Below are 21942 nucleotides of genomic sequence, written 5' to 3'. Positions count from 1 at the left end.
GTATTCAATAAATAACTTGTATGGTTAAGCTGGTTGCTTCTCTCTCTCTTGCTGAACCTTACTCTTTTGTGTTTTTAGCTTCCTCCATTTACTCTGCATCAACACTTCTTTTACCTTAGCTAAAGATCCCTGCAGCACCCAGAATACTGTGGGGTTTGCTCATCAAGTAGGTTAGTGCCAGTACAATTGTGTTGTGAAGGTGGGGATAGGGACATGCTGAATCTGGTACACATAAGAGTAACAGCTTGAAAGTGCTGCTTGACCCAGTCCATGGAGCCCAGGGGCATATAAGGAGAGTTAGCATGAAAGTGCTGTTTCATCCAGCCCAGTGAGTCCAGGGACATATAAGGGGTCAGCTTGACAGCGCTGATTGACCCGGTCCGCTCAGACTTGCCCTGTTAATGTATGTGTGGGTGGGTGTGTGCTCATCCGGTTTTGGAGCTGGAAAAACCTAGCCCTGGGGAACCTAGGTCCTGCAGGATAGCTCCATTGGGAGGGGACTTGCAGAAGGAGGAAGTAGGGCTCCATATGAAAACACAAGTGACACAAGCAGTACATTGATAGAATTACAGAATCCCCTTTCCCAGAAAAGTAACCCGAATAAATGAGCATTCCCCAAAGTAACGGGCAAATCTGGTAACAGAACACAGAATTAATCAAACAGTGGGAAACAGCTTCTTTTGCTTACAGGCCCAAGCTGCTTGTCAGCCAGCATCCTTAACTCAAAAACCTCTCCCTGGATTCTTCCAGGGTCAAACACTGTGCTTTCAGCTGCTCCTTTGGGCTGTCTGTGTGGCTTTCTTGCTCTGCCCCTGAGTGTCTGTCTGGTCTGTCTCTGTTTCTGTGTGTTTTCCCTATATGCACACCCCTCAGCAAACCCTCCTCCCACCCACTCAGTCCAAAACTTCAGGATGGGTTCACAACCCCTTTTGTCTTAGCTGGGGGGCTTAGAATGAACTTAACCTGACAGTTATGGTAATTGAAGGGTGCATTCACATCCAGGGTCAGAGGTTTGTGGACCCATGCAGTCACCAGTTCCTCTCAGCATAACTCAAGGGCAGAAGCAGGTGTTGGAATGGCTCAGGAGCCATTGGGCAAACTGCTACAAACCAGGGCACAAAACCCAAACTGGTTGTGAGTTCTGAACTGAGATTTCACCAACCAAGTTTCAAGTGTGAACTCCTCAAGCTCTATTACAGCCTTTACAGAGTCACAGACAGAACTCTTGGGCATTTCAGACTATTTTGCCACCCAGGCTATCCAGTCTTTGTGATAGATGGTCCCTGATCCCCAAAATCACAATATTCAGGTTACTCCTAGACCCAAAGGGCTATTCACTTACCTCAGGTCAATTGCACCTTAGATCCTATACCAAAGACAACACATGTAGCCAATCCTATAATAAAATGACCAAAGATTTATTAACTAAGAAAAAGAAATGTGAATTGTTTACAAGGTTAAAGCAGATAAACACACATACACACACATGAGTTATAACCTTAGGTTCCAAAATGCAAGAGAGGCTGATATATCGAGCTTGTTTATTACATCCTGTAGGGGTAAGCCAGTCTACGAAGCTGGGGATCCCTTGCTTATGCTTAGAAATCTTGCCCTCCCGAAGTCCAAATAGCACAGAAATCCAGTTTCTTCCTGTCCTGGATTTTTATTCCCTTCCCTCAGAGTTCAGGCTGATGGGATGAATCCACATGCGCCCTTCTTCATGGGTATGGGGGGAACAATTAACAAAGTCTTTGTTCTTTGAAGTTTCACAATAGTTTGTTTGGTTTCAGCGGGCCTTCTTGGTGGGCAGGACCTAACCCCTTCTGTAGGAAGCCAGCATTTTACATCAATTAATGCTCCTTTCTTGTTTGTTTGACTTAAACATTTACAGAGGTTTATAATGCAAACATTCAATATAACCTTATACTATGGGTTACAGATGTTATAAGTGAGATTACTACATGCAGCATCCTACATGCATTTCATAAAGTCTGAACATATTCTTATAAACCTAACATCTATTTTAACAATGCTTACACACAAGTGAGTCAGACCTGTTTCCAGCTACAAATTTTTCAGTTTTCTAGGGGGCCTTGGCGTGAGCTGGCACCTGGTCTGCTAGAGTCATACCCACACAAGGGGGAATTCTGGTGTGAGAGTAAGTCATTGAAAGGAAGACAGAAGGAACAGAGAGCAAGCTGCCTGCAGAGCTACCTCAAGCCACAGAGCAGCAGCCAGAGAGGCTCTGGGGCAGCACCCATTGACACGAAGGCAGGGCAGAAGGCTTAGCGTTTAAGATTAGGGTTGTTGGAGGGAGTAAATGATGATTGGCTAAGTTGCCTTTGATGTCAAAATGCTGCTACTCAAGCTCCTCTGTCTGTAGCATCAAATGGGCACTGTCGAGCGGAAGTTGTTAATAAGAAGCTGATAAAACAATAAAGAGAAGAAGGAAAGTGGGTTAGATGACTTGACAGTAATGTAGTAGGAAGAGGGCCTGAAACATAAGCCCATGAATCAGAGGCCTGGTATGAGGCCTGAGGCCTGGGCTAAAGTAGTCAAAAATTTGCTGATATAAAGCAAAGTTAAGTTGTGAGGAAGAGGCAGGCCCTGCTCACAGAATTTGGCAAGCATAGGGCTGATACTGCACAAACACATATTCCTAAGAGGTGCTTGGCATAAAGCACTCATGCAAGCACATTCCAGAAGGGTGGTACCAGAACACCCTGATAAACACATTCCCCAAAGATAGCAGGAAAATTCTGACACATCTTAAGGATAAGGTCAGGATAACAGCATGATGAATAAAGATGTTTTTGATTGAACCTACAACCTACGAAGCAATGGGTGGCTCCCTAACACGTCAGAGGGTGGCACCCTGATATGTCCAGGGTGATACGTAACTTGTTTGTATCGGTATATAAAGATGTAGCTCAGAGAGAGTGTCTTTGTCCATATGAGGGAGCAGTGGAAAGTCCTGCCACTGACTGAGCTGCATCCATTGTCACGGGCATACATGTGCTAGTGTATCTGTAACCATTGAGCCAGGGCATTAGCACTGTGCTCCGTTAGCAATAAACCTGGCCAGATGCCATCACTACTAAACCAAGTCTGATGGTCTTATTGGGCAGTTTGATCAGAGCCTGCTGTACAGGCTATCTGGCCAGAGCCAGTGCAGCACGCAGCCGAACATCTAACCACAAGTAACTGTGCCAGAATCCTGCAAAATTGCTACAGAGGACTGAATTTCTGCCCCTCCCACCAGCTGCCAACTCTGCCTGCCTAAGCAATAAAATATCTGATTCTCTAGTCCTCACAGGAAAATATGGCCCTATTGGAATTTAAGAACACTGAAGTATCTTGTAAGCATATCGCTAAATAATTCTTAAAAGGGCGGGTAAAGGGGGGAAGCAAATAACAATAATGCTGATGCATATGGTACTCTACAATTGCAAAGTGATGTATAAAGAGTATCTTGATCCTGTATAGAATATCAGTGTCTGTCAGAAGGGATCTCAGGAGGTCATCTAGTCCAACCCCCTGCTCAGAGCAGGACCAATCCCCAACTATTTTTTTTGCTCCAGATCCCTAAATGGCCCCCCTCAAGGATTGGGCTCACAACCCTGGGTTTAGCAGGCCAATGCTCAAACCACTGAACTATCCCTCTGAGGTCCTATATTAATATATAATAAGAAAAACAAATATTTCATACCATGATGTCTACTTACAATAGAATCTACAGGGAAATTTACATCAGCTTTGAGAGTCTCTCCTTAAAAATAGATCTTCTGGGATCTGGCAAGTCCCTTATAAGCATTCCCATAGGCTCCTGCACTTTCTTGAATGTGTATGTAATGTATGTGATACATTAGTCATAATTCACTGACAAACTGTCATTCTGGGGTTGGTATTTAGCAAGCTGTATAGTGGAGAAGACTTGAATCTCCTGTGAAGAGTCAACTATGCCTTCCTTATGTAGAGCCAAAAAGACTTAAGTATAAGGGATGTTTTAGAAATAGGCGAATCACCTAGAATAAAATAAAAGGTGACATGGGCCCTCACAATACATTTGAACAAGAATGTTTTAGATTTAAAAGGTGGGGTGTTTTGTTTGTTTGTTTGTTTTTTTCATTTCACTAATGTCTTGGGGCTTGCGTTTGACCACTGCATTTCTTTTTTCCAGGCAAATCTAAAAAGTAGTACAAAAATGTTGAACTTGTTTACATGATATTTCCAGAGTGTCTGGAAACAGGAAGAAAGCCTGCTTTTGTATCTGAAAAACTGATCTCAAAAACTTGCAAGAGTATTGGACACATTAAGGTAAGATTCAGAAGATCATCCAAAGTCTGTCTGGTGCTTCTCTGAACCATTCCAGTAAACTTTGATTTTGTGAATTTGGTAACTTGTGAATGTTAATGCAATTTTTTGTGACCTACAATGTGCAGATATTACAATTTATCTTGAGTACCATCTACTGGTAGTTTTAATTCTTATCAGAACTGGAAATGTGTGAACTACGCCATACAGATGCCTTATCTGGAAGTTAGATGTGTGCTCAAAGAGTGAAAAATAAACTGTTGTTCACAGTTAGCTGCAAACCTCTAGGTTTTTGTCTTTCTTTTCCTTATATGAATGAGAATAAGATCTTCAACTACAGTAGGTAGGACTAAAATTACCAGGATTCTTAATTCTCTTGCCTCAAAGAATGAAAAGGGGAGTAAGCTGGAAAATCCCCAATGACCTAGAGTTAACAATGAGATTCCCTATAGGGGTCTGGTCTGACAATCCTTAGGTCCTTGCGATCCTATATTTCTCCTGCTTCCTACTAAACGTCTGCCATATATAAACATGTTCTGATGTTGTCCTCCTAGTATTTGGCTTGTAGGAATGAGGACTTGGAGGAAGCTTTGCTGGTGCAATGGAGTACAAGTTGTAAGCACTGCATTAATGTGCAGCTGGTACCAGGCAGGAAGGATTCATCCTAGAAAAGGCTGGTGCTCCTCGTTCTTGTGTCCTACAGTGGTCTGCCAGATCCTGCAGATTTGAGCAGCTCTTTCCTATTTTGGGACCTTATTGCCCCCTTCACCATGATATCTGAGTGCATCACACTGTTTAATGTAGTTGTCCTCACAGCCAATCTTTGTGATAGGGGAACACCATTCCCATTTTACAGATGGGGAAACTGAGGCAGAGAGACTCATGTGACACTACACCCCATATTCTTCATAGAAATATTGTTAAGATATGAATATGGCATAACTTAGATATATTTTATGCAGGATGGGTCATGTAAGGTATCATTGGAAAGGTTGTAATTTGCTGAATGTGATTATCCAATTTGTATACATATATCATTTCTGTATCTGAAGTTAGGAATACTGACTATGTAACAATTACAATTGTGTGTGTACTTGGCGAACACCCACCACACAGTAGGCAAACAGCCTAAATGGGCCATTTAAGAAAGACCGTAGAACTTTGAAGATGCTAATTCCCCACCTTCCTGGAAGCTTTCTGGGTTGTTGCTTTGACACTGCAGGGTCATCTGATGATGTCACCTGTTAACGGAAGTACCACCTTGGACAATGTTGGTATTTTTCCGCTGGAAACAAAGGATTCCTGCCTTATGAAAATCCTGCTTAAGGCTGGGAAATGAGTCAATCAGGGCTCTTTTCCATTGCCTCCTCGCCCAAGAATGAAGACTGCTGAAAGCACCTGAGGAGACAAAGGAACTAAGCTGGAGAAAGGCAAGCGCTGACTCCAGGCTGAGACAGGGGTCTAGTCTGTAAAGAGAAATAACTGGAACTCTAAGCTGCAGAAACTCTGAAACCTGCCTAAAATGACATTTAAGGTGAGAAAATTACATTTTGTAACCTGTTTCTTTAATGAATTAAACTTAGGTTGCGTGTTTTATTTTATTTGCTCAGTAATCTGCTTTGTTCTGTTTGCTATTCCTTATCATCACTTAAAATGTACCTTTTGTAGTTAATAAACTTATTTCTTCTTTATATCAAAACCCAGCTTGTGCAATTCATATCTGGGGTTGGAGGGAAGCTGTGCATATCTCCCTCCACATTGAGGGAAGGAGCAATTTTTATGAGCTTACACTGTACAGCTCTCTCTATACATTGCGAGACAATATAATTTTGGGTTTACACCCCAAAGGAGATGTGCACGTGAGTGCTGGCTAAAGTCCTGAGGTGAATCCTTCCACACAGAGCTGATTTCAGTCTGTTTCTGGAGGTGGGTGTGGCCTTACCTGTGTGTGTGTTAGAGAAGGCTTGAGGACCTGGCACAGCAAGGATAGAGTGAGGAAGCCCAGGCTGCTGGAACAGATGGGCTCAGAGGAACCCCAGAACATCTGGTGGCACCCTGAAAGGCCAACCCATCACAACTAAGACCCAGATCAGAAAGTTAGGAGACTAAATACCTTTGAGGATGTGGGCCTCAATGACTTGCTAAAGGTCAGTCTGTGGTGCAGAAGACAACCTAAACTTGTTTTTTCAAATCCCAGGTTAGCATCCTAAATGCTGTACCATCCTTATGTGGATGACCTCTGCCTATGGGCATGTCCTCTCTGGCTGCACACCTGGGGTCACCACAAACCTGGGTAGAAAGTGGCATAACCCTGTACTAAACCAACCCATTCTGAGTTCCTGATGTTTGATTGTTATTGTTGTGGCAGAGTTTGATATCAATTCACCGTCTGTACTCTACATAAAGCATTCAGATCAATAATTTTAGGCAGACAAAATTACTCTGAACTTTTTGGGCTCACAAAATTCTTTTGAGCAGCTGCAGTCTACAATTCCGAGAACAGCTATTTCTCCCAATTGTTCCACTACCCGCAGAACGTTGTGATAGTTCATGTCCAGAAATGTCAAGCATGGCTTAGAAGGAAATGCATCTTTCTAAGAGTTTGTGGTTGATAGAGAAGCTGCTAACAGCCCACACTGTTTTGGGATTGTATCTTCACTGTACTAAGTCTTCAGCCGCAGTTGATCAGGCTGAAGCACGGAGATGTAATTTCTCCTTAGGATTCCTGATGCAACAAGTGACTGAGGAGGAACCAGATCCTACCATGTTTGCTGAGCATTCCCGTGAGCATATGGCATTGTGCTGCCCATCTATCACCTCACAAGTGCAATGGTAGGAGGACCAGAGAGGGGACAGGATGAATGAACTATGAAGAACACAGGCACAAAGGAGTGCTTGGGCTGATGAGGAGGATCAGATATTCAAGAGAGAGTCTACTATTCTACTCCTAAACAGGTGACTTCAGCATGCTGAGCTGCCACTGAATGTAAAAGGCCATCAGCCGTTTTAGTGAAAGCCATTTGACAATGAGTTGAAATGAAAAAATGAATGGCTGACTTATTTAGTACCATATGATATAATAAAGCTGAATAATTTTACCACTGCCAATAGCATTTGTACTTACATGATCTGAGATAAGAATAATCAAATCACATGCTTCAGGGCATAAACTGATCACCTGAGAGGCTTGGAGAAATTTATTCCCTTTTTCCAGCTACAGCATAGCACATTAGGTGCATTATGGAGAGTTTCTACCTTCCTCTAAAGCAATGCTGAGCAGTTGCCAAGGGTAGATACTGAACTAGATGGGACAAATGGTCTGACCCAGTCATGCTAATCCTATTGCTCTAGTATGGGCCTAAGCTTTCTAATAGTAGAGTAAGTCAGGGCCTTAGATGGAAAACAATTGCCAAGACAAAAATGTTGAATCTGAACAACAGACCCTTTTAATGATGGAAAAATGAGACAAAAGTCTCTGATCCATATACATCTAGAAGTGTGCATTAACCGATATATCTACCAGTAGGGACCCACACAGGAATTCTGCTTTAGCTCCTAGGTAGCTAGGTCAGAATTCCTAGTTTTGAGATTGCCGTTCATATATGAGATGAAATCCATGTATAAAGGATTAGAAAATCTGCCTTATAGTGACAGACTCGAGGAGCTCAATCTAGTTGGTTTAACAAAGAGAAGGTTGAATGACTTGGTTACAGTCTATATGTATCTACTTGGGGAACAAATATTTAATAATGGGCTCTTCAATCTAGCAGCGACAGCTAGAACACAATCCAGTGGCTAGAAGTTGAAATAGACAAATTCAGACTGGATATAAGGCATAAAATGCTAACAGTGAGAATGATTAAGCATTGTAGCAATCTACCCAGGGTCAGGGTGGATCTTTCATGACTGATCATTTTAAAATCAAGAGTGGATGTTTTTCTAAAAGATCTGCTCTAGGAATTATGTTGGAGAAGTTATATGGCCTGTGTTATACAGGGCAGCCTAGTTGATGACAACTGGCCCTTCTGGCCTTGGAACCTATGAATATTTCCTCAGCTACCTGTTCTATTACATTGATACCAATACAGGTAAAGTTATTTTCAGCCTTCTCTCTGTGGTCTCAGTGATTCAATTTTGGGGGCAGTAGTGGTGTGAGGCAGACAGTGAGCAAACCAGCTTCATTACCTAGGGGTCACCATTCCTTTTGGTTAAGGTCAAAGTTACCATGCATCCCAGTTTAACCCAGATAGTCCCTATTTCACATATGGTGACTCAGAAGCTTCTTTCAGAACACCTGAAATGTTGGGAGCTTACAGAGTAATAATCTACATTTTTTATAACTACAAAATATCTGTTCAAGAACTGCTATATTGAGCAGAACTTGCTCAACGGTCACCAGAAACCTAGCGTCCGATGGGATGAAGTTCAGTGATGCACAGTGCTTGGAGTAAAATATCAGATGTGAAGAAGCAATCAAAGCTGTTGCTGACTTCCTCAACTCTTGCTCGGTGTTTTGTAAGGAAGTAATCTGAACTGTAAAAATGTCTCCATAGCACATGAAGGTGAGATTGTAGCATGGATAAGCATACCCACATTAATTTACTCTAGCTAGCATGGGTACCAATAGTAATGAAAAGGTTGTGATATGGATTTTAGTGCAGGCTAGCAACTTGAGTACGTACCTGGGGTCCCCATTGAACCAGATAGTTCATGCTGTCATGTCTTCACTACTATTTTTACCTGCCCTAGCTAAATTAAATCTAGCGTGGGTATGCCTACCACACTACGATCTCACCTTTATCTATGTACCCTAAGTTCCTGTGAAAAAAATCCTCCATGCAAAGAGATATGCACATGGCGGTGGTAAGTCAGAAGATGGTAGCAATGATACCAACATGAATTTTTTAAAAGTGTTTTTAAATGAATACTTTATGTCATGGTTTTTGAGTTTGAAAATATGCTCTTCTGAATAATTTTTTGACGTTAGCTTAAGTGGAAACACTTATGGAGTGGTGCATTTTTTTTCCCCTTTGCTTTTGCTAGTGTCACAGAACCACAAAGCTATGCAAGAGTAGATTGTTTTGTGCATCATCAAAAACATTAACCAAATTCCAGATGCAAAAATCTTTATTATTTGTTAAGATGCATGAACCTACTTAACATTCTGATCCCAAGATAAGTTTGTATGTGTCTGTGTATGGGATACCTGAACAATATTTCTCTACTTAGATCAAATTTTATCTGGAAATACTTGCGGGGCAATCACAGAACCCCTCAATGCTGTATGCACAGAGCCAGTATGCAGGAAGACCCTCTTTAAAGTCTTGAATTCACCACCTAAGAGAGAATTTAGATTCTGACACTTTGATTACTACCACTGAGTATTTTGCAACTAGCTAACTTAATTCTGGTTTGCCATGCATTACTGTTTATCTGTCCCTACATACAGTATTAATCTATTGCTATTTCTGCTACACAGCATTGTCCAAGAGTAATGACTAGATCTGAGTTATTTGGCATTCCATGTAAAGAGGCACTGTGTTACTCTAAAAGTGAACTTGTATTTCTGAATGATTGATGGTTGATTATTAACTCTGCCCTTCCCCCCCAAAAGGAACTTGTTAATGAAAATGATGCATAAAAGATCAATGCAATACGTCTGACATTTATTAATGATTTCATCTCAGATTAAAAGAGACAGCTGGTATCTGTATTTATGCACATAGCTGCAAATACGCTGACAACTGTGTGGGAGTGGAAGACAGAGAAGCAACGACTTAGAAGGGTGGTGGTTGCAGGCAGCTGGTCAGAGGTCTTCTCCCTATTGATATTCACACTGTTGGCTCCCTATCAACTGTGTAATAGTGAGCTTTTCCTTTATATGGTGTGTGTATGTGTGCGTATAAACAGCTTAGCCTTTGAGATGCCTTGGAGAGTCTGAAGCCAATACTACATGGGGACCAGGATTTTCTGAATTTATTTTTAAGTTTAAAAAAAAAGGGAAAATAACTGTAATAAAAGCAAGTAGGAGTTTGGAATGTTACAACTGATGCAAGGAAGATGGTGCTGGGTTTAAACTCCCCAAAGAATATGCACAGGTAACATGCTAAACACAAGTGTGAAGAGACTCAACTTACAATTTATACGTCAGAAATTGTAGTGTGCTCTGAACTCTTGCAGTATGAGGGGACGTCTGCCTACACCCCCCCCCCACCGCCAAAAAAAAATATCTAGTAACCTAGTTAAAAAAGAGACACTGGATGCAATATAGTGCAAAAATGAAAAATACAAGCTGTATCTATCTCTTTCAGTGCAAATAGAATGATACGGAGGATTCCACATCCTGAATCAGACAATGGTTAGAGGTCCAGTATACTGCCTTCAATGAATGCTACATGCATCAGTGGAAGATGAAAACCTCTCTTTAAACACCTGATCCAGTTTGCATTGTAAAGTAGGGACAGAATTCCGTTTTGGCATCTGGAGTTTTGCCATGAGATCTGATTATCCTCTTACTAGGCAAAACCCAACCCTGTGATGTACTAGTTAAGGAACAGATAGGGAAGCCTTTCCCCTTTCTCTTGGCCATATAAAGTAATCAGCAGGGTGTCTCTCTAATGCTGAAAATTATTAGGAAAAGGAACCATGTCTTACAGTGGCTGGGAAACCAGTGTCCAGTCCCCTCCGCCAGCCAGTTTGCACACATGTTGCTGCTGTACATCTGTTTGTAACACACAGTATTTCGGATGAGATGAACAGACTTAGACTTTTGCAGACTTTAAAAAAAATATCAAATGTGTCATGCAGACACATTTCAGGCAATGGGTTGCTTGCTAAATGTAGTGTCTGCCATGGATATTTTCTGTTACCTACACTCTGTGATAGTCCCTTCAATCACCTGGCATTGTTTCTGTTCCCTGAGCATGCTCAAAGTGTGGGTGAGTAAGTTATGAAAAGAAGAGTGCCATCACATCCCTGGGACTTAGCTTCTCATGGAAAAGGCGGGAGCCATTTGTGGAGTCAAGGGGGGTTAAGCCAACAGGATCAGGAATATTTTAAGGGCTTATTTTTAATCTTTTCCTTTCTGAGCTACTTGAGCAATCTCTTGCCTGAGCCATTGCTGCTAGAAAAGTTAGGCTAATGTAATATATTCTGACATGATAGGGTCAGATTTAAAACTACTATTTTGGGGGTCATATTCACAAAATAATTGCATATAGCATGTGTGATCTCAGCTGGTAAGGGTGAAGCCAGAGCATTGCCTGGCTTTTTAAATTTCCTGTATGGTAGGTCATGACCCTAACTGCACAGGATACAGTTGCATATCCTTATCTGTCTTGATGTTTTAGTCAGCATTAGCGACAGGACTCTGCCCTGGGGCATGGGAACATGACCTTTCACCTTGCGCTTTAGTGGTAAGCACTGAGGTAGATCATCAGCTGGTGTAAACTGCTGCAGTTCCATTGACTCTAATGGAGCTATGCCACTTTGCACTAGCTTTTGATCAGTTCCTATGTTCCATTACATAGTAGACATTGGTGTGCAAATACATTTACTAAATTCACTTACCTCCAATATCCTTTCACATGTTACTATGGAACATAACTTCCAGAATATTTGCCAAAAGAAAGAGGGAAGTGATACAACCTACCAGTAGACTCGTAGACTTTAATTTCTGAAGGGACCATTATGATCATCTAGTCTGACCTCCTGCACAATGCAGGCCACAGAATCTCACCCACCCTCCTGTAATAAACCCCTAACCTATGTCTGAACTATTGAAGTCCTCAAATAATGGTTTAAAGACTTCAAAGTGCAGAGAATCCGCCAGCAAGTGACCCATGCCCCACGCTGCAGAGGAGGGCGAAAAACCCCTGGGGCCTCTGCCAATCTTCCTGTGAGGAAAATTCCCTCCCAACCCCAAATATGGCGATCAGCTAAACCCTGAGCATGTGGGCAAGACTCACCAGCCAGACACCCAGGAAAGAATTATCTGCAGTAACTCAGATACCATCCCATCTGACATCCCATTACAGGCCACTGGGCATATTTACCACTAATAGTCAAAGATCAATTAATTGCCGAAATTAGGCTATCCCATCATACCATCCCCTCCATAGACTTATCAAGCTTAGTCTTGAAGCTAGTAAAAGTGGCAGTCAGGTAAATTCGATGCTTTGAAGCGGTATTTTCTAAAGAGTTCAGGGATGGATTTTCAAATGCTAGGCACTGATAGACCCTTGAAGAACTCTGTGTAAGCTTGGAAGTTTGTGTCTCTCACCAACAGAAATCGGTCCAATAAATGATATTACCTCACTCACCTTGTCCCCTGGCACTGATAGAGACACCTAAACTAAGGGTCAGTTTTTCCAAAAGTGCTGAGCATGTTGCAGGTCCCAGTTTGTGCTCCTCTGAAAATTTGGCCCTACCTATGGTTGCTGAACTCTACTGAAAATTGGCTCTATAGTCATCTGTCGACTTCCATCTTGTGCGAACATTGTGCCAGTCCTTCCCCAGGAGAAGGGGACAGGAGCATGATAGAAGCATGAGTGTCGTGATGGGGAAGAAAAAGACTTAAAGGAGGAGGAAGGGCTCCTTGAACTAATATATAAACCCTATAACATGCTCTCTATGTGGTTTTCCTAGTGCTGCAGATACCCAGAATCAGCAAGGAGGCTACTTCTGCTGCTGTCAGAGTTCATAAATATTAATTTTTGGACCTTAATTTGTGCATGAAGACTTGGTCATATAAAATTCAATCATTGCCCGGATGCAGGGCACATGTCAATCAATTGTACTTTGTATTGCTATAGAACAGACACACAGGGGCAGTGTGAAGCAGATTGGATAAAGGATGGTGAATGTGTCCGCACCATTTCAGTGAGGGAGGGGAGGGGTCTGTCAAACCTTAGTCCCAGATTTGGACCTTAGCGTCCAAAATATGGGGGTTAGCATGAAAACCTCCAAGCTTAGTTACCAGCTTGGACCTGGTTCTTGCTGCCACCACCCAAAAAATTAGAGTGTTTTGGGGCACTCTGGTCCCCCTGAAAAACCTTCCCTGGGGACCCCAAGACCCAAACCCCTTGAGTCTCACAACAAAGGGAAATAATCCTTTTTCCCTTCCCCCCTCCAGGTGCTCCTGGAGAGATACACAGAAGCAACCTCCGTGAATCTAAGCAGAGGGAATCCACCCTCTGTAATTCCAGTCCTGGAAACACAAGCACTTTCCTCTTCACCCAGAGGGAATGCAAAGTCAGGCGAACAAATCCAACACACACAGACCTCCCTCTGACTTCTTCCTCCCACCAATTCCCTGGTGAGTACAGACTCAATTTCCCTGAAGTTTCCCAGTAAAGAAAACTCCAACAGATCTTAAAAAGAAAGCTTTATATAAAAAGAAAGAAAAAAATACATACAAATGGTCTCTCTGTATTAAGGTGACAAATACAGGGTCAATTGCTTAAAAGAATATTGAATAAACAGCCTTATTCAAAAAGAATACAAATTAAAGCACTCCAGCAACTATAGACATGTAAATACATGATCTCTGTACTCACAACTTGGAAACAGAAGATTAGAGAGCAGGAAATAGAAATCACTCCTCATAGCTGAGAGAAAAGCAGGCAGAAAAAGACTCAGACACAAACTCCCTCCACCCAGAGTTGAAAAAATCCTGTCTTCTGATTGGTTCTTTGGTCAGGTGTTCAGATTACTTCTTTCCAGGTGAAAGAGATGTTAACCCTTAGCTATCTGTTTATGACAGGGTCAGGAGAGGAAATAAAGACATTTTGAGTGACTTCTTCTCATTCATCTCTTTACAAGTTCCATGGACCAAGACACTCAAGGGAAAAGCGAATGAGAGGAGAAAAGGTCTTCCACCGACCTGGAACTTGTGAAAGTTGAGTTCAAATCCTCATTTTCTTCCAAACTTCCTGTGTGACTTGGAACAAGCTATTTATGCACCATTCAGGGACTTCAATGGCACTAACCACATGCTTAGTTCAACACTTGTTCATGGAATCTGGGCCTTAATCTCTCTCTGGGTCTCAGTGCCCCATCTGGAAGGTGGAAATAATACTTCCTTTGTTTGTTTTGTCATGTTAGACTGTAAGATCTCTGGGACAGGAACTGTCCCTTACTGGGCATATCTACAGCACCTACTGCAATAGGGTCTTGATCTTGGTTTCAGCGTTTGGCTGCTATTGTAATACTAACAATATGGATCTGTCAATAAACTGCCTATTTCTTCAGCCTATCAGCCTTCTTTAACTTTTAAAACAATTATCTGAAAAGGTGGTATTACTGAAAACAATGTTTTTAACCATAAACTCTGGATGTCTTTAATGAAACACTGTCAAGTTTGCCAAATGAAGGTTTGTTTTTTTTTAAATTCTAAAGCACGAGACCCATAAAAATGTAACCTACTGAAAAATTCCAATGAGCATAACTATTCTTAAATGAACAAATGTTCCCTTGCAGCACTAATGAACCTAAAAGTGAAACTGACATCATGGAGTGTTTTCTTTAAAATGAGGAAAATGCAGAAAGTAAACAGCCTAAGCAATAACAAGAAAATTGGAGTTTTAAGATTTTCCTACTTAATCTAAAACTGCATTAGTGCTGGACAAATATGCCTGACAATATCTGAAATGGTCTCTGTAAAAAACATTTTCTAAATTATGTGGAAGTTTTGCATTTATTCAGCTACAACTGTACATAGACAATCACTACAATTATTTAAAATCCACTTTACTTCCTTCATGTAGGGGTTTTGCAGCCTCAGAATAGTAGCATGACAAGTAGAACCACAGTGCTTCTTAAGTAGGTCTTTATTAAGGAAAATATCTGTTGCTACTGGCAAACAGATTTCCACACAACGACTTCCAGCTTTGTCTTCCTTGCTTACTAAGCACCACACTCTGTTTTAAGCTCTGTGCAGCTGATAATGGCCGAATAATATATGGCAAGAAAACAATCATTACAAGGAGAAAGAGTTGGAGGTGAAGTTTGAGCTAGAGTGGGCTGGCTGCATCTCTTATTGCACAAAGAGGTATGGTAATAGGAGAAGAGATGGCCTGGGAGAAAGAGAAAAGTACTGTCTACTCCCTGGGGAACTCCCGATGTCTCTTCCTCATTTAAAGCCAAGCTCTGGGCCAAGGAGCTCCTCTTCCCCTGGATGCTGCTGCTATGGCTCTTCTTGCTGCTTTTCATCGTCCCACTACTGCTCTTAGTGCAGATGCTGCTCCCTCTCAGGCTGGAAGGCTTTCCCCATCAGCCTCTCCAGTTTCTGTGGTACTGAGGTGTCCACTCTATTCTCATCAGGAAGGTGGCTCACCAGCCTTTCACAGTAGTTCTGGCCCCTACCTCCCAGCATCTACCTATCTGTTAAAGCCATGAGTTTGGAAACTAAATTATGGGGTGTCTTAATTTGGACATACATATGCATTCACTTCACTTACAGCATGCTAGGAAATCCTCTAGTTCCTTGTTCCTCCTCCCTCCCAAAACCCCACTACTTCTGACCTTGAATCTATCCCCCATTCCACTCCCAGTACTCTTTGAACTGGTGCCCCCAGGGATCCTTCCCCCACAACCACCTCTCCATCTCTGTTTCCCATGTTCTCCCTTCAGATTCTTCTCTTTGCTTTATGTGCACCTTTGAATTCCAAGTCAAGGGCAGCGTACCATTTTCCTGGATCCAGGGAAGGGATAATCAGTGCCCAGTGTGCCATGCAGAACTTCATTGCCTTGAGCTATTTGTTGAGCGTCTGGCAGGGGCGGCTCTAGGAATTTTGCCTCCCCAAGCACGGCAGGCAGGTGCGGGAGGTCCGCAGAAGCCGTGGGACCAGCGGACCCTCCGCAGGCAAGCCGCCGAGGGCAGCCTGCCTGCCGCCCTTGTGGCGCCCGCAGAGCGCCCCCGGCGGCTTGCTGCCCCAAGCACGAGCTTGGCGTGCTGGGGCCTGGAGCAGCCCCTGGCATCTGGAGGTGGAGGGTGAGTCTGAGACCTGCCCTGGCTTTGGTATCTGAAAGTATCAGGAATAAAGCTTGCACCAACTAGCGGAAGGGGATATGGGGAATTCTGCCAATGAGTTACATTTGCAAATAGTCCCTGCCTGCCTTTTTGCCATCTTGCTTTGTAGCAATGGAGGGCTCTCTACTTCACTCCCACTGTGAAGCCTTCTTCAATAAAGGCAGGATTTTCCCCTTTCTGTGCCCACAGCTTCCAGTATGAGTCCTCATGTAATTGTGCAGAAGCCTTTTAAACCCCAGATCCAGTATGTGACTCTCTCAGCCACCTGCTCTGAGTTCCTTACTATACCCTGCTGTGTCAGTTATGTCCTTTGAGTTGTTTAAAAGTTCACTGGTATCAATTCAATTGTTCGCTCCCTTTGTTCTCTTTTGGGATGGGGCAAAAAAGAAAAGATCGTTTCCAGCTGTGCTCCCCTGGGAAGATCCGGTACAATTAGCTAAAGCTATTGTGCCCTGTGTGCATTAATGTGTGTTGTTAATCCAGGTCCCTGGCTAAATGTCTGCAACCCTCCCAGAAAGGTGGCATGCAAGTGAATGGGGGTGAGGAGAGGAGGCTACATAGAAATGTCACTACTGATGCAATTCTACCCCCTACTGGTTATCCATGGAGTGGTACAGCCGCTTGATTAAAAGAGCTGTGTCAGACTAAAGAGAAAACAGGTTGTTCAGTAGGGGGAAACCAGAGAGGGGGATAGAGGACCTGGGGAGGGGGTCAGCTGAACAATTAACAGCATTCTGAGAATCAGCGTGGAAGCAGAGCTCGACTGAACCTGGAGTGTTTTGACTCCATGCGCACACACAGGCACCACAAGGCAAAACACTGGAGTTTCTCTGGAAAGTTCAGTGACCGTCCAAAACAATCTCCTGTCGAGTTCGTGATAAAACAGTCACTTCACGACGGGCGAGACTCATCGCTTTCATTTGCTTTGCCAAGCCCAGATCGGATGGAGGGTCAATAGCCACATGTGTTTTAGGTCTCGTCTCCGCCGATGCAGGGTATCGGGGGAGGGAAGGAGACACCTACTTTTTTCATTTAAAAAATGAAAGGCGACTGGGGGAGGTAATTTGCAGAGTCATGTGGAAGCAGAGTCATCGTTTTAATTGCGTATGTGTGTGTGTGTAAAGCTCGTGTGTGCAGCAGTACGTGGTATGATTAGGGATTTAGCAGCCAAGTCTATCCTAAGTTAAGTGAATAATGATGAAAATTACTGTTTCCAGCTGAAAATGTCTGTGAGGCATTCATAAGAGCTGATCGAATAATGGACCCCCTGAACCCTGCAGTTTGGCTCACGCTTCTCGCCCTAGCAGGGGGTCTCCTCTTCACTTCCCATCTCAGGGCTGGCTTCACGGTTAACCACAGTCCCAGTTCTTTTGCTCATGGGAGATATTTTGCATTGACCCCCAGAAACAATGCACGAGCTGGAAACCTAATTTGCTTGCAACATGTTGCCCCTAAGTCCCTGCAAATAGGACACAGCTGAGCAGCAAAATGGATCAAACAGTTTGATTCAGGAAAAATACCCTCCGATTTCTCCTGCTCTGTATTTATTGTTGTCAATTCCTAACCCCGGTTTGGTGCAGGAGTTTTGCTGTTCCTTCAGGGCAGAAGGTTCTTAATTACACTGATTTCCCTGTGGGTAACCCTGGACCAAAGCCTGGAGTGCAGAATGGGTGTAGCTAGCCGAGGTCGTTTGAAGTCTGGTTAGTGACGGTGTGGAGGAGATGTCTGAGAAGAGGAGAGGAAGCGGCAGGCTTTAAGACTCAGGGGAAATCTCTCGTCTCTGTCTCTCTCCCCCTCCCCCTGCTCTCCCTCCCCCTTCTTCAATCAGTTTGTGCTACTCATCAGATCAGGATAGCAGCTTCAACGTGGAGATACATCTCCAACTCTCTGATGTACCAATGCAGGGGATATTTGCCAGGCACACAGAGAGACAGCTGCACTGCTACAGCGGGAAGGGAATGTGAACTCAAATAAAGAATGAACCGGATTGCCACTATTGTGTTTCTGGTGCAGCTGTTACAAAAAGCAGAGGGGCAGGTCTTCCCAGGTGAGTTCATCCATTCTTCACTTGTTCTATAGGCAGCTCTCGTGAAGGCTTTCAACTTAACCGGGGGCAGGGAGTGAGCCCGCGATGAAGGGGTGGCAATGCGCTGCAATGTGTGTGCTGGGGGCTGGATTGTGTGTGGACATTCTGTCCGGGGTTAAGTTTGCCTTTTTGCAGTGATTTGCTTGCTTTGCTTTGATCTTCGCGTGCATCTTCTCGGTGTGATGGGTTAAATACAAGAGCTGGAAGAGCGCTGGATGCAATGTATTGAATTATGTGGGATCTGCTCTACCCTTTCTTCTACCCTTTTCCATCTCGAGCTTTTCTTCTAAAGGATCCTGGGCTGCAAAGACTAGATTTGTCTCTTCAAAGCCCAGTGGATGGCAAGGAAAAGAGCAATCTTATGAAAAGTCCTTTAGAATGAGGGTTGTCTTCAAAGTCATAATACTGCCTCAGCACTAACTCGCTCTTTAAAGGGTTTATTTCGTTTGCTTGCCTCCACGGGAGATGTAGGTTTTATATACATGTGTATTCTCTCTCTCTCGGGGAGGGGTATGTTTCTTTAAAAGTTGTGGCTGGTGTGAAATGAAAGCTCCCCTTTCATGCTTGGAGTCAAGACAGTTGAGTCCTTTTTATAGTAAACAGTTGTTTTGAATCAAAGGCAAGGGTGAGCCTTGGGGGAAACGTGCCCCCCTCGTTGCAAGGCACTATACGGTACCTTTAAACCAAAGTCGGGCAACACTTTTTAGAAGTTCAATGGCAGCTTTGCTCCCTGCCCTGCAGAGTTTGGATAACTTTCTCTGGCTGGCTGAGGTACTTGGACTTCTTCTTTCACACTTATGAGGGATGTCGGTTATTTGAATCTGTAGGGAGAGTGTTTTAGAGCAGAGACTGTGTGTAGCCTAATAGTAGCTATCTATCTCTTCCCCTTTCCCTAGTTCCTTAGGTACACCAGGAATTCCTTCAAGGTGATAGGTGTCCATTGAGCTAGTTTTCTGCCTCTTTCTCCCTTTTGCAGGTGGATCAAAAGGGGAGGGGTGATTTCTACTTTCCCTGGTGATGTTGAATCAAAATTCTTTGGCTTCAGTTAGCAAATCTTTAGAACAGACGCACACACCCTGCCCCTCACCCCGTATTTAATCTTTAAGATGAGTAAAGACAACTTCCCTGCTCCTAATTGCCTGTGTGGACTGGAGATGATACATCTCACCCATTGAGGCTTGGCTATTTGCATTCCAACCCTTCAGCAGGGGTGCCCAGGACGCGGAGGATTAGTACTCCTTACATGGTGAGGAATTAAGATGCTAAGGGAGATCAAATGACTTCTATCCGGCTGCTTTAAGATATACATTTTGGGCAGCTCAGCAAATGGGGCCGCTGCAATCAGACCCATGTGTAAAGCTGAAATAAAGGTGGTTTTTTTTTCCCATTGCGAAATCGTTTTAAAGAAAGTTTGGGGTGAGTCGGTAGAAGAGCTCCCATTCAGCTCTGTGAGGTACAGGAGCAAATCAATCCCATGCTGTTTAATAACAAATGTATATTTAGATTGCTAGGCAACGGTCCATGTTATCAGATTTATTAAAAACCACTGGGAAATGTAACCCGGCTAAATAGCTCCTTTCATGAGTAAAACTATATATGGAGCTGATGGTATTTTTTCTGTTTTTGAAATACCCATTTTTAATGACTGTTCTGAATGTGATTTCAGGATATATAGGATTGGGGTTGACATAAACTGGGGCTAAACCCTAGGCTTGCGTTCCCCTTTGAATCACTTAGCTCGCATGCTTAGAAAAAAAAGATTTTCGTGGAAGGGAGACGTAGGTATTGGAGCGAATCCATGATACCGTAAAAGGCGCAGAGCAAATGGCTAATCCTTTCCAAGCCAGGATGGAAATATTCCATTATCATTGTTAGCTAAGTGGGGAAGCTAGTGTTTGATCTGCCTGATTGTTAATGTCAACTTTCACCTCCCACTTTAATGCCTGCCTTGCTGTTCGGAATGAGAAAATGATCTTATTTACACATAGAAATATGACAGCCGAGTCACTTCCATGAATGAGGTTATATGGAAAGTGTTGCTTCTTTTTTGATTACATTTAGCGGCTGAGTTCTTAATGCCCTGTAACCAATTTGCACAGCTAATATTCTGAGAATAAAAGCAAATGTGCAGAATGTCCACGCACCCTGCCCCTCTGTTGGATTTCAATTAAGGATCAAGTTGTGGGAAAGATTCCGGTTGTTGTATCCAGCGCACTTCTGCCGTCTTCCATCAGATGGTGCTGTCTTCATAACTATTCGGATGCAAATACCGCTTGACTACTAGCTGATGGAACGATTTTTTAATGCTTAATGTGTTTATTCAGCAGCCTTTTGTTAAACATTCTGAACAGTCATTGTGCGAGAAATGGGCTGCTTTTGTTTGTTTTTTCTGTATGGGAACACATGTAAAAAGGGGGAAGCCAAGAGTTCAGTGTTCAAGGCAAAACAACATTGAATCCCTTCCTGTCGTGCCGACTTACTTTCCCATGCTGCACCATAAAACTTAGTATCAGAAATACTGGTGGAAATATAACACATGGTTACTGGTTTCCTGCTTGTCCACTTGTTTGATACTGGGGGGCGTTTAAAATCCCTTTGTTGGCCCTTCTCCTTAATACAGTTGTTGGGTTGCTCTATTTGTAGCATTTTTCCTCCGCTTCTCTCACCAATTATTTTTAGTTGCACACAGTTTCGAACACATTCTTTTATTTATAACACTGCAGATCTGCTCTTGGGGTTTTAACCTCTCTTCTTGCTATAGGTTCCAAATCTAATTAATTCTACCTGCTTTTCACTAGAATACACAGCAGTAAAATCCCAAGTGTATGCTGATCCTCATTTCAGAAGATAAGGGACTTTCCTTATGGGGAAATACTTTCCCGTAAAATACCTGTGTGTGCACGGCACGTTTTCTTCTTCTTTTTGACATATGGAATTATCCCTACAACTGTCTTGTGCTCTTTGATATACTCTTCTTATTGCGTGTGGAACCCTGCAGATTTACAACCTTGAAATAACAACATTCAGGGAAAAACTGGGATAGTAGGTTGCATGGGGATTGTTCCCCTGAACACAATGGCCACATTAGTTTGACACTATTGTTTCTCTTGATGGCAATCTTGATTATATCACAGACGTCCTACCTTTTAGCTTGCTTTGCTATAGTGGAGCTCTTGAGCATTTGGACCTGTGTGAGGTGGATGTTTGCAAAGATTGATGTCAGATCATAAAACAAAAACAACAAATGTTGTATTAGAACATGGTGTACGTGGGGAAAGTGAAAAGGGGGGAGGCTGGAGAGAGATTTAGGGGTGATTAATTCATTTACTAGCAGATATGTAAGCAGATTAGTAAATTGACAGCGAAAAATGGATTTTACAGCATAAGCTACTCTGTGTGGCAATTGTTAACAATGTAGCCATTTAACTCACTAATCACTTCCCGCTCCCCCTGGGGAACTGTTAGCAGCACAGTTCAACTTTATTTTCCTTCCTGGCTGGCTTGATTTCTC

At 43.0% G+C, this 21942-nt stretch overlaps 1 protein-coding gene and 1 long non-coding RNA gene across 7 annotated transcripts in view; one reads left to right on the top strand and one right to left on the bottom strand.

Annotated features, from left to right (window-relative positions):
• Positions 1 to 13684: 13684 nt before the first annotated feature.
• LOC127030760 (uncharacterized) overlaps positions 13685 to 21942 on the bottom strand; it is a 101032-nt gene continuing 92774 nt past the window's right edge. For both annotated transcript variants that reach the window (XR_007768465.1, XR_007768466.1), the window contains exon 2: positions 13685 to 13948. This is a non-coding gene — a long non-coding RNA (uncharacterized LOC127030760). The remainder of the gene's footprint in view (positions 13949 to 21942) is intronic.
• PTPRT (protein tyrosine phosphatase receptor type T) overlaps positions 18192 to 21942 on the top strand; it is a 778873-nt gene continuing 775122 nt past the window's right edge. For all 5 annotated transcript variants that reach the window (XM_050917254.1, XM_050917256.1, XM_050917255.1 and 2 more), the window contains exon 1: positions 18192 to 18392. In XM_050917254.1, coding sequence (XP_050773211.1) covers positions 18323 to 18392 — 70 coding nt within the window. In that variant the 5' untranslated portion in view covers positions 18192 to 18322. The remainder of the gene's footprint in view (positions 18393 to 21942) is intronic.

This window comes from Gopherus flavomarginatus, chromosome 11 (assembly GCF_025201925.1).
Source record: "Gopherus flavomarginatus isolate rGopFla2 chromosome 11, rGopFla2.mat.asm, whole genome shotgun sequence".
Lineage (NCBI taxonomy): Eukaryota > Metazoa > Chordata > Testudines > Testudinidae > Gopherus > Gopherus flavomarginatus.
The sequence above is the reverse complement of the archived record's forward strand: the minus strand, read 5'-3'. Positions and strand labels throughout refer to the sequence as shown.